The 20,709-nt window shown below is 43.5% G+C and overlaps 1 protein-coding gene across 1 annotated transcript; it reads right to left on the bottom strand.

Moving 5' to 3' along the window:
• Positions 1–12,759: 12,759 nt before the first annotated feature.
• LOC138421174 (uncharacterized) lies at positions 12,760–20,300 on the bottom strand. Its single transcript, XM_069555077.1, is given in 3 exon segments — positions 12,760–15,136; positions 15,836–18,604; positions 18,606–20,300. Coding segments are annotated over 3 exon segments (4,641 nt in total). The 3' UTR covers positions 12,760–14,959.
• Between the last annotated feature and the right edge of the window lie 409 nt (positions 20,301–20,709).

Here is a 20,709-nt window from a genome sequence, read left to right as displayed (position 1 = left end):
TGTTGTCAATAGACTTGTTTTGCAATGAATGTTAAATGAAGTTCTTTAGAAGGAAAACAAGTAAGCTTTCTGTAATCTAAATAAAGAATATAAGGGTATCAGAGAAAGAGTAAGTGAATGTAAAATAAAAATTAATGTTTCTTATTATTAGTTGATCTAAGAAATAATAATTTACTAAGAAAAAATAGAAATGTATTTGAGTATGCATCTTTATGTGTAAGCAAAATTAATATATATATATATGTGTGTGTATTTAAATAAATATTATAGCTTTTGATAAGTAAAATGAATGAAAGCTTAATGAATAATGCAAGGAGAGAGAGAGGAATTACAAGTGTTTCCTATTATAAGGAACCCACACTACCTATGATATAATGTTATTAAAAGTGGAAAAGACTAGTTAGTTGTAAATATAAACTGCAACCACTCTAGGGCAACCACTAAATAATTTGTTGCATGTATGACTAATATGCTGAAGAAGAGAAAATTAACTCATACAAAATGTCTAATAAAACCACAAAAGTCAGTGAAAGAGTGTTAAGAAAAAATAAGAACCAAAACCAAGGGAAAGTATTATGGGGAACTTTTGCCAACAAGGTCAAATAAAGGTCTGTATAGTCAAAGCTATGGTTTTTCCAGTAGTCATGTATGGATGTGAGATTTGGACTATAAAGAAAGCTGAGCACTGAAGAACTAATGCTTTTGAACTGTGGTGTTGGAGAAGACCCTTGAGACTCCCTAGGACTGCAAGGAGATCAATACAGTCAATCCTTAAGGATACCAGTCCTGAATATTCATTGGAAGGACTCATGCTAAAGCTCAAAATCCAATACTTTGGCCACATGATACGAAGAGATGACTCATTTGAAAAGACCCTGATGCTGGGAAAGATTGAAGGCAGGAGGGGAAGGGGATGACATAGGATGAGATGGTTGGATGGCATCACCAGCTCAATGGATATGAGTTTGAGTAAACTCCAGGAGTTGGAGATGGACAGGGAGGCCTGGCATGCTACAGTCCATGGGGTTGCAGTCAGACACGGCTGAGCAACTGACCTGAACTGGACTAATTATGCAAAACAGTAGCAATTATTGTAAATATTATTCCAGCTATGTGATAATCACTTTGAATATCAGTGATATGAAGAGTTGACTCATTGGAAAAGACCCTGATGGTAGGAGGGATTGGGGGCAGGAGGAGAAGGGGACGACGGAGGATGAGATGGCTGAATGACATCACTGTCTCGATGGACATGAGTTTGAGTGAACTCCAGGAGTTGGTGATGGACAGGGAGGCCTGATGTGCTCCGATTCATGGCATCACAAAGAGTCAGATACAACTGAGCAACTGAACTGAATTGAACTGAACTGAAGAGATTGTTAGAGTAGGTAAACTATATGCTGTCTACTGGAAAGCCAATTTAGATATATAGATACAAATAGATTAAAAGTAACTGGACAAAATAATGTATTTTGTGCTATCTGTAATTGGAAGAAAGTGGAAATGGGTGTATTAATTTTGGATGGAGAAAATTTTAGAACAGGGAAATTTCTTAGACACAGAGGCATTATACAATAACAAAGGAGATGATTCCCAAAGAAAGCATAACCGTCCTTAGTATGTATATGACTAAAAAGAGAATGTTAAATACAGAAGTCAAAAATTAATAGAACTACAAGCAAAATTGTGCTTTCCTGGTGGCTGAAACAGTAAAGACTGCACCTATAATGTGGGAGATCTGAGTTTGATCCCTGGATTGGGAAGATCCCCTGGAGGAAGCCATGGCAACTCACTCCAGTATTATTTTCTGGAGAATCCCCATGGATAGAGGAGGCTGGCAGGCTACAGTCCATGGGGTTTCAAAGAGTCAGACATGACTGAGTGACTAAACACAGCACAACCAAAAGAAAATTAAATGAAAACTCTATGAGGGGTAACTGAACAGCCCCCTATCAAAAATTGATAAACATATCAGGTAAAAAAAAATAAGGGCATAGTTAAAATCAGAGTATAAATAATAAACGGGATACAAAAGACATCAATAACGTGAACTGTGACCTTTCTGATGTACAAGCTGGTTTTAGAAAAGGCAGAGGAACCAAAGATCAAATTGCCAACATCAGTTGGATCATTGAAAAAGTAAGAGAGTTCCAGAAAAACATCTATTTCTACTTTATTGACTATGCCAAAACCTTTGACTGTGTGGATCACAAGAAACTGTGGAAAATTCTGAAAGAGATGGGAATACCAGACCACCTGACACGCCTCTTGAGAAATCTATATTCAGGTCAGGAAGCAACAGTTAGAACTGGACATGGAACAACGGACTGGTTCCAAATAGGAAACGGAGTACATAAAGGCTGTATATTGTCACTCTGCTTGTGTAACTTCTATGCAGAGTACATAATGAGAAGCTCTGGGCTGGAAGAAGCATAAGCTGGAATCAAGATTGCTGGGAGAAATATCAATAACCTCAGATATGCAGATGAGACCACCCTTATGGCAGAAAGTGAAGAGGAACTAAAAAGCATCTTGATGAAAGTGAAAGAGGAGAGTGAAAAAGTTGGCTTAAAGGTCAACATTCAGAAAACGAAGATCATGGCATCTGTTCCCATCACTTCATGGGAAATAGATGGGGAAACAGTAGCAGACTTCATTTTTGGGGGCTCCAAAATCACTGCAGATGGTGATTGCAGCCATGAAACTAAAAGATGCTTACTTCTTGGAAGAAAAGTTATGACCAACCTAGATAGCATATTCAAAAGCAGAGACATTACTTTGCCAACAGAGGTCCATCTAGTCAAGGCTATGGTTTTTCCTGTGGTCATGTATGGATGTGAGAGTTGGACTGTGAAGAAACCTGAGCACCAAAGAATTAATGCTTTTGAACTGTGGTGTTGGAGAAGACTCCTGAGAGTCCCTTGGACTGCAAGAAAATCCAACTAGTCAACTCTAAAGCAGCACGGTTTATAATAGCCAGGACATGGAAGCAACCTAGATGTCCATCAGCAGATGAATGGATAAGAAAGCTGTGGTACATATACACAATGAAGTATTACTCAGCAATTAAAAGTAATACATTTGAATCAGTTCTAATGAGATGGATGAAACTGGAGCCGATTATACAGAGTGAAGTAAGCCAGAAAGAAAAACACCAATACAGTATACTAACACATATATAAGGAATTTAGAAAGATGGTAATGATGACCCTGTATGCGAGACAGCAAAAGAGACACAGATGTGTAGAGCAGACTTTTGGACTCTGAGGGAGAGGGTGGGATGATTTGGGAGAATGGCATTGAAACATGTATACTATCATGTAAGAAACGAATTGCCAGTCTATGTTTGATGCAGGATACAGGATGCTTGGGGCTGGTGCATGGGGATGATCCAGAGAGATGATATGGGGTGGGAGGTGGGAGGGGGGTTCATGTTTGGGAACTCATGTACACCCATGGTAGATTCATGTCAAGGTATGGCAAAACCAATACAGTATTGTAAAGTAAAATAAAGTAAAGATAAAAATTTAAAAAATAAGTAAATAAAGGAGATTAGTCCTGGGTGTTCATTGGAAGGAGTGATGCTAAAGCTGAAACTCCAGTACTTTGGCCACCTCATGTGAAGAGTTGACTCATTGGAAAACACTCTGATGCTGGGAGGGATTGGGGCAGGAGGAGAAGGGGATGACAGAGGATGAGATGGCTGGATGGCATCAATGACTCGATGGACGTGAGTCTGAGTAAACTCCAGGAATTGGTGATGGACAGGGAGCCCTGGCATGCTGCAACTCATGGGGTGGCAAAAGAGGAGGACAGGACTGTGTGACTGAACTGAACTGAAGCAATTTCATTCAATAACAGCAGACAGCACATTTTTCTCTTTGCTCACATGGGACTTTCAACAAGATAGACCACATTCTATGACATAAAAGACATCTTAATGAATTTAAGAGAATAAAAACATGCAATCTTTGTTTTCAGATAATGAAACTAAATTAAAAATTAATAACTTAAAGATATCTTTGAAATCCCCCAAATACTTGAACATTAAATAGCAAACTTCTGAATAGCATATGGATCAAAGAAATCTCAAGAGAAATTTTAAAATATTTTAAGCTAAGGTTACCAAAAGAGATAGCAGAGGAATGGGATGGAGAGACGACTTTCTCCCACAGAAAGTCATCAAAAGATCATTTAAATGAGGAGCAACTTCCACTAAACAATTTCTGAATGCTGGCAGAGGACACCAGACACCTAGAAAGGCAGCCAATTCTCTTTGAAAGGAGATAGGACAAAATACAAAAGACAAAATGAGAGACAAAAGAGTTAGGGATGGAGACCAGTACGGGGGTGAGTTGTGTAGGAGAAGTTTCCAAACAGCAGGAAACCCTCTCACCAGTGGATCTGTGGGGATTTTTGGAATCTCAGAGGACAACATAACAGGGGTGGGGGAAACCCATAGAATATGTGCCTAACCACAACTCCAGCAGAGAAGTAGCCCAGACAATCACATCCATCACCAGCAAACAAGTGCTGGACAGGGAAACACAGGTTGCATGTAGGGTAAGGACCAGGTCTGAATGCCCTGAGAACAATCTGAGGGAGATAACATGAGATAGCCACCCAAACTGTGGGATAGCCAGAGAAAGAAAGAAAAAAATGAGAAAGAGAGAACTTTCCCGCAAAAAGCTCTAAACTAAGGTGCAGCCTGGTCTGCTCACAGAACAAAGCAGTGAGTGAATACCAAAGGAAAGCTAGCTGGCTGCGGATCGGCCCATCTTCCTGTCAGAGACAGAGGCAAGCAGGCGACAGCCAGAGCTGGAAGGCAAGGGAGAATCTCAGCCCCAGAGATGGCATTCTCCACCAAATTGTGAGCATGCTCCCAGTTGCTAACCAAGTCTTCCTGGGATACTGGACGGTTGACATCTGCCCAGGAGGGTCCCAGCCTGGGATCAGCTCCCCAGAGGAGGCACAGTGCACACCTGAGATGGTGTTCTTCTGACCTGAAAAATCTGGTAAACCAAATGGCTGGGGCCAGGAAAGTGATTAAGATGCACAGCTCACCTGGGACAGTGTGCTCGCCAAGAGCTGCTCAGACCTAGAAAGGGCACAAAATGCAGGCCCAAATGAGTCAATGCCTTTGTGGAAAACCCTATAGCCTAAACCTGAGCAGCTTAGACCTGGGAAGTGCACTAAATGCAGGGTCCGCTTTGGAGAGTTCCCCTGCAGTGCAACATGGAGCCTGAGCAGTGTAGACCCAGAAAGCACATACCGCCATAAGCTGGGGCAAACCCACTGTGGTCCATACAATGCAAACACTCCCCCACACAAGTCAGTAATATTTGTTTGCAGTGTTCCTCCCTCCCCACAGCAGGACTGAACAAATGAGCCTAAATAAGTGACCACCTTTGCCACCTTGTATAAGGGCAGAAATTAGACACTGAAGAGACTTTCAAACAGAGGAACCCAAAATAAACAAAGAAGAGGGAACTGCTCTGGAAGTGACAGGTGCAACAGATTAAAACCCTGTAGTTGACATTGACTAAGCGTTGGAAGGGACCTATAGACCTTGAGAGGAAGTATAACCTGGAACAAGGAACTAGCTGAAACTGAAATGACCCCACACCACCCTCAACATCTTGAGAAATTCCTAGAATATTTTTACTATTTTCGGTTTTTTTTTTTTTTTAATTTTAAGTTCTTTATTACTCATTTAATTTTCATTGTATAACCTATTACCTTGTAAAAAAAAAGACCCTATTTTTAAAGCAAATTCCATATATATATATATATATATATTTATTTATTTATTTATTTATTTATTTATATATAATGTTTGTGATTTATTTTATTTTGTATTTTTGAGAGTCTAAACTCTACTCTAGATTTTTATCTTTGCTTTTTGGTATTTGTTATCAATTGTGTACCTTTAAGAATCTAATCTTCAGTATCCATTATTACTTAGGAGTGTGATTACTGGCCTGATTACTCTCTCCCCTTTTGCCTCTCCCTTTTCTTCCCCAGGTCACCTCTATTTTCTCCCTCCACCTTTTCTTCACTACTTAACTCTGTGAATCTCTTCGGATGTCCTGGGCTGTGGAGAATACCTAGGGAACTCGTTACTGGCTGGATTGCTCTCTCCCCTTTTGACTCCCTGTCTTCTCCTCCTGGTCACCTCTATCTCCTTCCACCCTTTTCTCTTCTCTAAGTAACTCCATGAACTTCTCTGGGTGTTCCATATAGTGGAGAGAACATAGGGAATTGATTACTGGCTATATTGCTCTCTCCTCTTAGGATTCCAACTCTTCTCTACCTGGTAACCTCTATCTCCCTCCTCCCTCTTCTCTTCTACATATAATTCTGTGAACCTCTCTGGTTGTCCCTCACTGTGGAGAATCTTTTCACCATTAAACTAGATGTTTCATCATCTGTGCTGTATGGAAGAAGTCTTGAGGCTACTGTAAGAATAAGACTGAAAGCCACAGGCAGGAGGCTTAAATACAAAACTTGAGAACACGAGAAAACTCCTGACTCCAGAGAACATTAATCAACAAGAGCTCATCCAAAAGCCTCCATACCTACACTGCAACCAAGCACCACCCAAGGGCCAACAAGTTCCAGAGCAAGACATATCATGTTAATTCTCCAGCAACACAGGAACACAGCCCTGAGCTTCAATATACAGGCTGCCCAAAGTTACTCCAAACCCACTGACATCTCTTAACTCATTACTGGACACTTCATTGTACTCCAGAGAGAAGAAATCCACCTCCACTCACCAGAACACCAATGCAAGCTTCCCTAACCAGGAAACCTTGACAAGCCACTAGTCCAACCCAACCCACAGGGAGCAGTCTCCACAATAAAGAGAAACCACAAACATCCAGCCTACAGAAAGGGCACTCCAAACACAGTGATCTAAAAAATATTAAAAGGCAGAGAAATATTCAGCAGGTACATGGAACAGCAATAATATAATAAATGCCCATCAAACCAAACAAAAGAAGAAGAAATGGGGAGTCTACCTTAAAAAGAATTCAGAATAATGATAGTAAAAATGATCCAAATTCTTGAAAACAAAATGGTGTTACAGATAAATAGACTAGAGACAAGGATTGAGTAAATGCAAAGAAATGTTTAACAAGGACCCAGAAGGTATAAAAAGAACCTAGAAGACATAAGAAGATTCAATCAGTAATGAATAATGTAATAACTGAAATCAAAAGCACCCTGGAGGGAACCAACAGTAGAATAACTGAGGCAGAAGATAGGATAAGTCAGGTGGAAGATATAATGGTAGAAATAAATGAAGCAGAGAGGGAAAAAGAAAAATGAATTAAAAGAAATGAAGACAACATCAGAGACCTCTGGGACAATGTTAAATACTCCAACATTCAAATCAGAGAAGTCACAGAAAAAAGATAGAAAGAAAGGCCATGAGGAAATACTTGAGGAGGTAAAAGTTGAAAACTTCCTTACAGTGGGAGAGGAAATAGCCACCCAAGTGCAAATAGTCCCAAAAAGGATAAACTAAAGACAAAACACCTCAGTACAGTTCAGTTCATTTCAGTCGCTCAGTTGTGTCCGACTCTTCACAACCCCATGAATTGCAACACGCCAGGCCTCCCTGTCCATCACCAACTCCCGGAGTTCACTCAGACTCACATCCATCGAGTCAGTGATGCCATCAGCCATCTTATCCCCTGTTGTCCCCTTCTCCTCCTGCCCCCAATCCCACCCAGAATCAGAGTCTTTTCCAATGAGTCAACTCTTTGCATGAGGTGGCCAAAGTATCGGAGTTTCTATATATTAATCAAATTAATGAACATGAAACACAAAGAGCAAATATTAAAAGCAACAAATAACACACAAGGAGATTCCCATAAGGATAACAGCTTATCTTTCAATAGAAACTCTTCAGGCCAGAAGGGAATGGCAGGACATACTTAAAGTGATGAAAGAAAAAAAAAAAAAAAACTACAACCCAGATTACTATACTCAGCAAAGATCTCATTCAAATATGAAGGAGAAATCAAAAGCTTTCAATTCAGTTCAGTTGCTCAGTCGTGTCCTACTCTTTGCGACTTCATGAACCTCAGCACGCCAGGTCTCCCTGTCCATTGCCAACTCCTGGAGCCCATCCAAACCCATATCCATTGAGTCGGTGATGCCATCCAACCATCTCATGCTTTGTCATCCCCTTCTCCTCCTGCACTCAATCTTTCCCAGCATCAGGGTCTTTTCAAATGAGTCAGCTCTTCGCATCAGGTGGCCAAAGTATTGCAGTTCAGCTTCAACATCAGTCCTTCCAATGAACACCCACGACTGATCTTTAGGAAGGACTAGTTGGATCTCCCTGCAGTCCAAGGGACTCTCAAGAGTCTTCTCCAACACCACAGTTCAAACGTATCAATTCTTCAGTGCTCAGCTTTCTTTATAGCCCAACTCTTACATCCATACATGACCACTGGAAAAACCATAACCTTGACTAGATGGACCTTTGTTGGCAAAGTAATGTCTCTGTTTTTGAATATGCTATCTAGGTTGGTCATAACTTTCCTTCCAAAGAGTAAGCATCTTTTAATTTCATGGTTGCAATCACCATCTGCAGTGATTTTGGAGCCCCCCCCCCCCCAAATAAAGTCTGACACTGTTTCCACTATTTCCCCATCTATTTCACATGAAGTGATGGGACCGGATACCATGATCTTCATTTTCTGAATGTTGAGCTTTCAGCCAACTTTTTCACTCTCCTCTTTCACTTTCATAAAGGTGCTTTTTAGTTCCTCTTCACTTTCTGCCATAAGGGTGGTGTCATCTGCATATCTGAGCTTATTGATATTTCTCCCGGCAATCTTGATTCCAGCTTGTGATTCTTCCAGTCCAGAGTTTCTCATGATGTACTCTGCATAGAAGTTAAATAAGCAGGGTGACAATATACATACAGCCTTGACGTATTCCTTTTCCTATTTGGAACCAGTCCGTTGTTCCATGTCCAGTTCTAACTGTTGCTTCCTGACCTGCATACAGATTTCTCAAGAGGCAGGTCAGGTGGTCTGGTATTCCCATCTCTCTCAGAATTTTCCACAGTTTATTATGATCTACACAGTCAAAGGCTTTGGCATAGTCAATAAAGCAGAAAGATATGTTTTTCTGGAACTCTCTTGCTTTTTCCATGATTCAGCAGATGTTGGCAATTTGATTTCTGGTTCCTCTGCCTTTTCTAAAACCAGCTGAAACATCTGGAAGTTCACGGTTCACATATTGTTGAAGCCTGGCTTGGAGAATTTTGACCATTTCTTTACTAGCATATGAGATGAGTGCAATTGTTCGGTAGTTTGAGCATTCTTTGGCATTGTCTTTTTTTGGGATTGGAAAGAAAACTGCCCTTTTCCAGTCCTGTGGCCACTGCTGATCAAATAACACAAAGGATTTGATGTGGTAGAGTGAGTTAATGTGACATTTTTTGTCACTTTGGATAGGCTTAACTGAATTCCCACTTATCAACTGACTTCATGCTCCCTGGGGCAAAGGTAGCTTCTAAGGGTCATGTAAATATAATTAAACCACTATAAACTGACATTAAACATTTAGGAAGTAAATATGTAATACTTAACAGCACCGATCTACCTTGGCATTGTTTGGACATATTCCTAGAGTTAAGGATATGGGCAAAAACTCAAAAAGACTTGAACCAAATATGAAGTCTAAACTCAGGAGTGAAACTTTGGGAGAGAATAATGGCATAAGTAATATATGAAAATATTTTGGACACATTTTTAAACAAGGAGTATTAGAGATATTCTGCAATTAGGATTTTTTTTGAAGTCTTATAAAAGTTTTAACTACCTTTCTTTTCAATTACTATATATCATCATCTATTATGTGCGAGATATTGCATGATGCTGCCATGACAATAAATATGTTCCTTTCTACCTTAGAACCTCTGCTTGAAATTCATTTCCTACAGACAACTTTTGTCCTCAGCAAGCGTATTTTCTCAGCCCTGACTTTCCTTATTATCATCATCAATATGTCAAGGAGTTCTGAATTTTGCTCACTAATTTCAAAGCTAGACTTTAAGTAAATTGGAGGTCCTGGAAAATACTTGCTATATGAGAAACATTAGGAAAAAGTTTCCAGCTCTGAAGATGAGCCAAGCTCTATTTTTTATTTGTTAGCATAGCAGAAAATTCTCCAGTTCAGTAATAGCCACTGTCTTTCTTTCTCCTAATAGGTGTTAAAGGTGGTTTATTTTCCACTGCAACTAAATGGAGCAAAAAGAGCCTTTTTGAGATCATTTCTGTTTGTTTTTTTTTTTTTTCCTGTTTATTGAAATAATTACCCCATCTCTTAAATGGTGATCTTGCTCCTCTACTTTCTCTCAAGAAGCAAGCACTAATCCTAAAATGGTTTCCACCATTCCTGTTTCCATACCTTTGTTATATAATTGGAAATCCTATTCAATAAACATCATATCCCACTTTTATCCCACTGACAGGACTTCAAGAATTTAGTTCATAATTTTGATATCATTGAGTTCCATAGGGTTATATCTGATGATTCTATTATCTATTGTTGCATAACCACTATCCCCAAACTAGTGGCTATAAACGATAAGTCATTTATTTTTCTCAGAACTCTGCAGTTTTGGCCAAGGCTCAGCAGAAATATCTCATCCCCTGCTCCACATAACATCACCTGAGGTGACTTTAAGATTAGGGGCTGAAATTATCTGACACCTTGCTCAGGTTCTAGAGGGTGATGCTGGCTGTCAGCTGGGACCTTATCTGGACCTATAAGCTAGAACATTTACCTGGCTTCTCCTAACAGCACAATGATTCAAATAAAAAGCTATCTTGAGTAAAGCTTAAAACGTTTCTTAAGGACTAGACCCAATGATGGCAATAAGTCACTTCTTTTTTCTGTTGATTCAGCATTTACACAGTCCAGATGCCAGGGAAGAAATAAAAGGAGTAATAGGAAATTGTTGAATCTATGTGTTGCTGCTGCTGCTGCTGCTGCTAAGTCGCTTCAGTCATGTCCGACTCTGTGCAACCCCATAGACTGAAGCCCACCAGGCTCCACAATCCCTGGGATTCTACAGGCAAGAACACTGGAGTGGGTTGCCATTTCCTTCTCCAATGCATGAAAGTGAAAGTGAAGTTGCTCAGTCGTGTCCGACTCTTAGCGACCCCATGGACTGCAGCCCACTAGGCACCACCGTCCCTGTGATTTTCCAGGCAAGAACACTGGAGTGGATTGCCATTGAATCTATGCGTTACAATCCCCCAACCCTTTTTTCTAGTCACATATTATTTATATTCCTCTCACATACATAATACCCTCATCTTCTGAAAATACTCCCCCAAGTTTTTAATCCATTACAGTATCAGTCTCAAGCTAGAGTTTTGAGAGGGTAACAGGCAGGAAGACCAGGGGTCTCCAAACGGAGGAAATAGCCTGCAAGTGTCAGACATTTTTATGTCTCTTAAATGGCAGGAGGAAACAAACTAGGGATATTTTTTTCCTTCTCTATATAAATTTAAAAGGAGGTTTCTCTTAAAATACTGTGTTGCCATAATGAAACTTGGTTTCACCTAAAGTTAACTATTCTCAAACCTAGAGATTACCAATGCCTTTTTCTTATGGAAATGTTTGTCTTAAGCTATGCTAATGTACTATGCATTTACCCCAAACTCTGTCTTCAAGTTGGTTCCACCTCTTGGCTCAGAACCTACTTGACAAACCAGTATGTTATACTCAGATATTGTTCCTCTAATCTATGTAAATGAAACTATTTGTATGGTGATCTGCCCTTCTTCAAGATTCAAGTTAATCATTTTATGGCCCAGGATGAACCATTTGGTGCCAAGATTATCCCAAAGGGAGGGGCCTGGTGCCATTCTGAGTTTTAAGACATTCCTTTCTTTCATTAACAGACTGCTAGTGACTATATAACATCCAGCTGAAGACTAGCAGGGGGATACTCTTTCTGCCCCCTTCTGATGCTTATGTTAGAAGCTTTCTCTATCTCTTTTATACTGTAATTAAAACTTTATTACACAAAAGCTCTGCGTGATCAAGCCTTGTCTATGGCCCTGGATTGAAGTCTTCTCCTCCAGGGGCCAAGAATCCCGGGGTCTTTGCATGATTCAACAACCTTTCAGTTTCAGGACTCTTGTCATCTATACTTGGTGCAGATGTGAATGCAATTTCTTCAGTACTGTCTCTTATTTAGCTCCTCAAAAACATTTTCTTTTCATATGTTGACCTAATTAACTAAACAAGTTATCTTCTCCATACATACCCATCAGACGATAACATTCAAGAAGAGGAGGCATGCAGCAGTCTCTAATCCATAACAACTCTGAAATGAGTCAGGTGCATATCTCCATTTTCTGTGAATGATTCCTCGACTTTGCCCTTTGGACATTTGGTTCTAACCTCGACTTATTTTCTTAGTTTGTTTATTTTCAATAAAATTGTATTTGCAAGTAATTCACCTTTTCTTTTCCATAAGAAGTTCGGGGTCCAGAGATCTCTCATTTGTGCTGTTATTTGTTTGCTTGTTTTTTCACATTTCACCTAAGTTGGTTACACTTCTGCTAGGACAAATGCTTTCTAAAATAAATAAACAAACATCAGGTTTGTGGTATGTTTGTGAATCTTCACTATATTAGACAAAAGATACAACCACAAATTGTTATGCTCCGTGTCCGTGTCCCCTACCCGACCGAATGAACAAGTCCACCAAAGTAATGCAAAAGGCATAAAGGGAGTTTATTTCTGGCGCGCCAGGGTCCTAGCCTCTCTGACACAGCAGAATGCGGCTGGACCCCGAACAAAGAGGTATGGCGGTTTATATACAGTTTGTCCCTTAGTCCAGCAACAGGCATAGTTGGCACTACCTGATTGGTTACATGCGAAGCTGAGCTCATACATTCCCCTGATGCTGCTTCCCTATAGATTTTTCTTATTTGGTATGGAATGTTTAGCGCAGGAGCTACTGACCTCCTTATTTGGTTATGGAATGTTTAGCGCAGGAGCTACTGTCCCAGGTCCCTGATGTAGTTACACACCTCACTAAGTCTTCCGATAACCTAACATTCCCCCCTGTTCTTTGATCATACAGAGGAATCTTCCTCTGTTCCCGGTGATATAGTTTGATATTGTTGCCGTAGCACAAACAACTGCACTGTGTTAATACGTTCTTTTACAAAGGCTACAAGTCTGTTGATGATGCAGGGACCGAACGTGAGCATTATTAGAAGGATTATCAAGGGTCCTAGTAAGGTTGAGATTAAAGTAGTCAGCCAAGGGGATTGTTGAAACCAAGACTCAAACCATCCTTGTTGGGCCTCCCGCTCTCGTTTACGCTGGGCTAGCCCCTCTCTCACTTTGGCCATAGGTTCTCTAACTATACCCATATGGTCTGCGTAAGAACAACATTTCTCTCCCAGGGCGGCACAAAGTCCCCCCTGTTGTAGAAATAGCAAATCTAGCCCTCTTCTATTTTGCAAAACTATTTCAGACAAGGAAGTTAAAGAAGACTCTAAATGTCTTATAGACTGTTCTAGTCGGGTGATATCTTCATCTATCGCTGCCCTTAAAGAGTTAAATCCTTGACTTTGCATAGACAAAGCTGTAATTCCAGTTTCAGCTCCGGCTATCCCTAAGCCAAACATAGTGGCTATAGTAATTGCAGTAAGGGGTTCTCTTTTAATTCTACATGCTCTTTCTTGCTGATTGAGGGTTGACCTATGGGCCCAATAGTCGTACACAGTTTCTTCCGACCTGTATATTATTTTAGGTACTACTGCTACCATGACACAAAATTTTTCTTTGGGATCAAAAATTGACTCATGTACACAAGGGGTCAACCCGGTTCTGGAACATACCCACCATCTTCCCATCTGGGGAATCATCCAGCTAGCCAGAGGCCCGTTTACAGATCTTGTGACATTGACACATAGGGAGGTTTTATCTGACGGCACTGTGCCTATACATAGCCCGTTTCCCCATACCTGCCTCATCGTGAGTCCTACCTTGCGGTCTCCCCATTGACACTGGGAGGGATCTGAGGCGTTGACCAAGCTGTAAGAAGCATTGAGGCCTATGGCTTCATAGTATGGGGGAGCTACGTTGTAACATAACCAACAGGATCTAGTTGCCTCAGGATGAGTCTGGTTTAAGGTGGTGTATGCAGCCTTGACTAATTTCCACAACGGGTCTGTCTCAGCAAGAGCTTCATCCTTGTTAGGTTTAGTTAAAGTCAACGAAGTTGGGTGGGGTGTGGTTGATAGGGTCACAGCACCTAATTTCTCTACCTTATTAGGTCCGATACTGTGTACTAATATCGGTTCTATTGTCTGACTAATAACCAGAATTCCCCCAGGCTTTGCTTCAAACCACTCAGCGTAGAGTTGGAGGCCCCATGATAGCCCGGAGACCCAAGACCTCTCCAGTTTAGCCGCTTCCTGGTTGAACATTACTTTCACCTGAGCAATTGGGCTCCAGTGCTGTTCCCATTGCCGCCCGACATAATCTCCGAACAGGTTTTGGTAATCTTGGTTCCAGGGCCCGCGATAGGGCTGGACAAACGAGAAATTGACTAAGTCCCGGTTCCCGACCTCCCATTTCCATCTCCCATCATTGGAGGTCACACAGCTCCAGGACCAACAGAAATAATGTTGCAGCCCCCCACAAGTCTCTCAATTATGTCTCTTTAGGTGTCCGGGACATGCCCAGAATCCAAAGTTTCTGGTCTGGGCCGCTGTCCAAGTAGTCTTTATAAGGTCTTTGAGGTTGAAATACAGATCCGGCCACCACGTATTAGGGGGGTGAATTCCGGTGGTCAAATTGAGTACCTCTCGAGTCAGTCCGTTCCAGAGCGTCCAGGTGATCTTAACAGGTTGGTGGGGGTTCACACTGGCAGTCACAGGACAAAGCAACACAGTCATCCAGATGACGGTCCAGATGAGTCTCGTCGGTCCTGCGGCCGGCGCTGGATCTTCAATTTTAAAGGGTTGGATGGGTGTAGAGACGCTTCCCATTGTCTTTTCGCGTCTTCTTGTTCGGCTGAAGTAGCTGGGCGTACGTGATTGCAATGCACCCAGGGCCCGATACCGTCGACCTTCAAGGCAGTTGGGGTGGTAAGAAGAACAACATAAGGACCTTTCCATCTGGGTTCTAGTGCCCTGGCGTGGTGCCTTTTGACCCACACCCAGTCCCCAGGGCCAATGTTATGTGAGGGGCTAATTCCCTCACCTTGACCCTCATGTACCTCTCGGAGTAGTTTCCAGATGCGAGAATGTACTTTGCCCAAAGCCATCAAAGCCTCCTGGAATTGTCCCAAGGTGGGAAGTGGAAACTTTTTCCCTTCAAATTTTGGACATACGGGAGGGTGGCGCCCATACAGAATTTCAAATGGGGTCAAATTGAGCTGATAAGGAGTATTACGCACGCGAAAAAGGGCGAAGGGAAGGAGAGTCACCCAGTCCCCGCCAGTCTCCATAACCAATTTAGTTAAAGTTTCTTTTAGGGTCCGATTCATTCTTTCAACTTGCCTCGAGCTCTGTGGGCTGTATTCACAATGTAATTTCCACTTAGTTCCTAGAGCCCGGGCAAGGTTCTGTATTATTTGGCTCACAAAAGCAGGGCCATTATCAGAGCCAACGGTCACCGGCAGGCCAAACCTGGGTACTATCTCTTCTAAAATCTTTTTAGCCACTACCATTGCAGTTTCTCCCTTAGTAGGAAAAGCCTCTACCCACCCTGAGAAGGTATCTACCAACACTAGCAAGTAGCGGTAACCATACTTGCCTGGCCTTACCTCAGTAAAATCTATCTCCCAGTGCTGTCCTGGGCCTTCCCCTCGATACCTCAGTCCTGCGTGTTGCCTCTTTCCTGGCTTCATCTGTTGGCATGCCTTACAAGCTTGTACTATGTTTTTTACGGTTGTTTGGTGCCGGGGAAATCGTAGGTGCGCGGTTTGAAAAAGCAGCAGAGTCTTTTTCTCTCCCAGATGAGTAGATGAGTGCAGATGTTCACACAGTTGTCGTCCCAACTGAGCAGGAAGTATCAAGTAGCCATCGGAGTCCCGGTACCATTTATCCTTTCCTTGTTGGAGGTTGGGATATTCCTGGATCCAGGCCAGGTCTGTGGACGAATACTCAGGGGTTGGGGGCAAAGTTCCCATACCTGGGGGCGGAAGTCCAATTGCCAGCACTGGAGCGGTGTACTCTTTGTCAGCCGCCTTCCGAGCCGCCAAATCAGCGGCACGATTTCCTCGGGCTGTGAGGCTGTCCCCCTTTTGATGTCCAGGTACATGTACTATTGATACAGCTCGAGGCAACTGCACAGCTTCCAGAAGTCGACGGATTTCTGGTAAGTTTTTGATCTCTTTTCCTTCAGCTGTTAAAAACCCGCGTTCCCGATAAATCGGGCCCTGAATGTGCACCGTGCCAAAAGCATAGCGACTGTCAGTGAAAATAGTTATTCTTTTACCTTTAGCTCTCTCTAATGCCTGAATCAGGGCAATTAACTCTGCTCTTTGGGCTGAGGTGTCTGGGGAAAGAGTCTCTGCCCATATCGTCTGTCCAGAGTCATCTACTATTGCGGCTCCCGCCCGTCTCTGTCCATCTTTAACATAACTGCTTCCATCTGTGAACCATATTAGGTCACTGTTATCCAGTGGCGTGTCTGTTAAGTCCTTTCGTACTGCTGTTACTCCGGCTAGTATCTCGTCACAATCGTGGAGGGGGCTATCTATTTCCGGATTGGGCAAAAGAGTAGCTGGGTTTAGAGTGCAGGGTGTTTGAAAATGAATCTGGGAGGTGTCGAGCAGCAAGGCCTGGTAGTGTGTTAAGCGGGCATTGGAAATCCATTTGCCCGGAGGTTGTTTCAGGACTCTCTCTATAGCATGAGGAGTGTAAACCAAGAGTTTCTGGCCATAAGTCAGCTTATCAGCATCATGAACTAGAAGCGCGGTGGCTGCAATAATTCGGAGGCAAGGTGGCCACCCGGCTGCCACTGGGTCTAATTTCTTTGAAAGGTAGGCTATGGGACGCTTCCAAGGTCCCCATTTCTGTGTTAGTACCCCTTTTCCTATCCCTCGCTTTTTATCTACAAATAATTGGAACGGCTTAAATGGGTCAGGAAGGGCCAGGGCAGGAGCTTCCAGCAAGGCACGCCTGAGCTCCTGAAAAGCCGTTTTCATTGATTCAGTCCATTTCCAGTTTTTGTTTTCTTTGGTCCCTTCATATAAGGGCCTGGCTTTTTCTGCAAACCCCAAGATCCACAATCGGCAATATCCTACAGTTCCCAGAAACTCTCTCACTTGCCTAGGAGTGGTAGGTTCAGGGATCTGAAGGATGGTGTCTTTCATAGCCTGTGTTAGCCACCTCTGGCCCTGTTTTATCTTGTAACCAAGGTATGTAACCTCTTGCTTGACGATCTGGGCCTTTTTGGCGCTAGCCCTGTAACCTAAAGTCCCAAGGGTTTGGAGAAGGTCACCTGTTGCCTCCTGGCACTCTTTTTCTGTAGTCGCCGCCAGCATAAGGTCATCAACATATTGTAATAAAACAATGGTAGGGTGTTCAACCCGGTACTCACGGAGGTCTTCATCTAAGGCCTCGTTAAACAACGTGGGTGAGTTCTTAAACCCCTGTGGTAGGCGAGTCCACGTCAGCTGCACAGGAGTCTGTCCACCGTCTTCTAGCCATTCGAAGGCGAAGATTTCTTGGCACGCCAGGGCGAGAGGCAGACTGAAAAAGGCATCTTTTAAATCTAAAACAGTATACCATACGTAGCTTGGTGGCAAACTGCTTAGCAATGTATAAGGGTTAGGAACTGTAGGATGGATGTCACTCACCCGCTTGTTGACCTCTTGCAGGTCTTGAACTGGTCTAAAATCAGTTCCCCCAGGCTTCTTTATGGGAAGCAGGGGGGTGTTCCATGGGGACCGGCATCTCTTTAAGACCCCAGCGTCTGTGAGGCGTTGTATGTGAGGAGTGATTCCTCGCCGGGCTTCTTGACTCATGGGATATTGCCGTACCCTCACTGGTGTGGCACCCGCTTTTAACTCCACAACAATAGGGGGTCTCTGTCTGGCCAATCCCATTCCTGCTGTTTTAGCCCAGGCCTGAGGGTATCTTTGAACCCATGGCTGTACTTCAGGACTTACTGTCGCTGGGGCCTCTGGCAAGTACAGTCTGTATTCATCCTTCAATGCCAGAGACAGAACCTGTAGAGGGTGCCCGGTTCCATCTAAAACTGACACTTGTCCATGGCCAAAATGAATTTGGGCATTCACTTTAGACAGTAAATCTCTTCCCAGCAAGGGCACTGGGCATTCAGGTATCACCAGAAAGGAATGAGTTACTTGGTGGGTCCCCAAATTCACATGCCGTTTTGTAGTCCATCCATATCGCTTAGTCCCGGTTGCTCCCTGTACCCAGCTACTTTTCTTAGACATAGGCCCATCTCTTTGGTTTAAGACTGAGTATTGAGCTCCCGTGTCTACCATAAAGCCAACCGGTTTCCCCTCCACATTTATAGTTATCCAGGACTCGGGGAGGGGTGTCGAGCCTTGACCCCCCCTAGTCACTATCCTCTCCTGCGTAGAGGATATGACTGTCAGGAGGGGGGGTCTCGTTCTTGGAATTTTTTGGCCCCTCTTTTAGGTTTTTCTTGGGGCATTTATCTTTCCAATGTCCAAACTTTTTACAAAATGCACATTGGTTCTTTTCAAGCTTGTGCCTTGCAGGTTTTTCCTCAGTTTTTGAATCTGGCTTTTTCCCTTTTTGGGATCTATTTTTGTTTTCAATCCCAGCGAAAAATATCTGAGCCAGCTCCTTTTGATTTTTACGGTTTTCTTCAGCCCTAAATTCTCTGTCTTCCCTTCTAATGCGGTCCTCTCTTTCTTCTGGGGTCTCTCTATGATTGAAAACCCTCTCTGCTGCCCTCACTAAATCTTGTAGGGACTGTTCACCGAGCCTCTCTATCTTTTGTAACTTTCTCCTAATATCGGGGGCTGCCTGATTTACAAATGCTAGCATGACTGCTGCCCTAGACTCATCTTCCTGGGGGTCCATGGGGGTATACTGTCTAAAAGCTTCCATTATCCTTTCAAGGAAGGCTGCCGGGCTCTCATTTGGCTCTTGCCTCACCGAATTTACCTTGGCCAAATTAGTTGGTTTTCTGGCGGCCGCTCTAAGGCCAGCCATGAGGATCTGACGGTATACTCGGAGACGCTCCCTACCTTCAACGTGTTCGAAGTCCCAGTTGGGTCGCACCAAGGGGAACCCCTCTTCAATGAGGTGAGGCTGTATTGTGGGCCTCCCATCTACCCCTGGCACATTTTTCCGGGCTTCTGACAGGATCCGTTCACGCTCTTCTGTAGTGAAAAGTACTTGTAGCAGTTGTTGGCAATCATCCCAAGTGGGGTTGTGAGTAAAGAGGATAGATTCTAAAAGATCAATAAGACCTTGAGGTTTCTCAGAGAAAGAGGGGGTTTGGGTTTTCCAATTGTACAAATCACTAGTAGCAAAAGGCCAGTACTGATATGTGCGTTCCCCACCCTCTCTGGCTGGCCCCGCCCGGACCGGAAACGCATGAACAGTGGAGGAGGGCAATTCCGGGCCTTCCTCCTCCGCTGCGCTAGCCATCTCCCTTGCCCTTCCCCGAGTTCCCTGGGTGGGGCCTCCTCCCCTAGGGGGAGCTGAGGGCTCGGCCCTCCTCTGGGCTTCTCCCGACGAGACTTGAGGAACCTGTGGAAGCAAAGGTGGATTTGGATCCGCGTACGGGGGTGGGGACAGTTCAGTTTCCAAGTCAATCAAATTAGGGTACAGAGAGGAAGATTCCTGGAACACCGGCTTGGGTCGTTTTTCGTCCTGGTTTTCTTTCGTTTTCTCAGACGCTTTCATGACTAGCACCTGTGGGTTTAGTAAGGTTGGAGCCGGGGAAGAGGGACGGGGAGGTTTAGGAGAAGCAAGAACGAAGGGTTTAAGCCATTCCGGTGGGTTCTTCACTAGATCCTGCCAGACCAGAATGTAGGGAGTCTGGTCTGGGTGCCCAGCAGGACCAGGAGTAAGCACCCTCTCTTTAACTGCCTGGATGATCTGGGGATTGAAGGTTCCCTCTTGTGGCCATCCGACATCAAAGGTGGGCCATTCGGCGGAACAGAACGTCACCAGTTTGCTCTTCTTTACTAGTAACGAAAGATTCCGAGCTCTAGACTTAAAATCAGAAAAATGGTCAGTCATCAGGGACAGCGGAGTAGAAGTAGATTGCCCCATGGGTACAGAGAACAGAGACAATGACAACAAGACACTCACACAGACAGTGCCGGCACACAGAGTCACAAAAATGACACAACAAACAGATTCCAATTCAGTCTCTTTTAGCACTAGAGACCCCTTTTCTATTTGCAAATGTCTTACCGTCAGGACGTCCTCAGTGCCAGCTGCCTTCCCGGTACGCTACCGGGGACTCGGCCTTACGCTGGGCTTGCCTTGTCTCTCACACCTAGATGCCTCCCCAGTACGATACTGGGCCCCGGACTTAATCTAGGCCTGTACTATTAGCACCGGTGCTTCGGAGTTGAGAGCTCTTTGCCTCTCAGCGGGGCTTCTCCCTCTTACCAGGGGAATTATTCCTCCGGTGGGGCGGAGATCCCGGACGAGCCCCCAAATGTTATGCTCCGTG

Source organism: Ovis canadensis, chromosome 15 (genome assembly GCF_042477335.2).
Source record: "Ovis canadensis isolate MfBH-ARS-UI-01 breed Bighorn chromosome 15, ARS-UI_OviCan_v2, whole genome shotgun sequence".
Classification (NCBI taxonomy): Eukaryota; Metazoa; Chordata; class Mammalia; order Artiodactyla; family Bovidae; genus Ovis; species Ovis canadensis.
The sequence above is the reverse complement of the archived record's forward strand: the minus strand, read 5'-3'. Positions and strand labels throughout refer to the sequence as shown.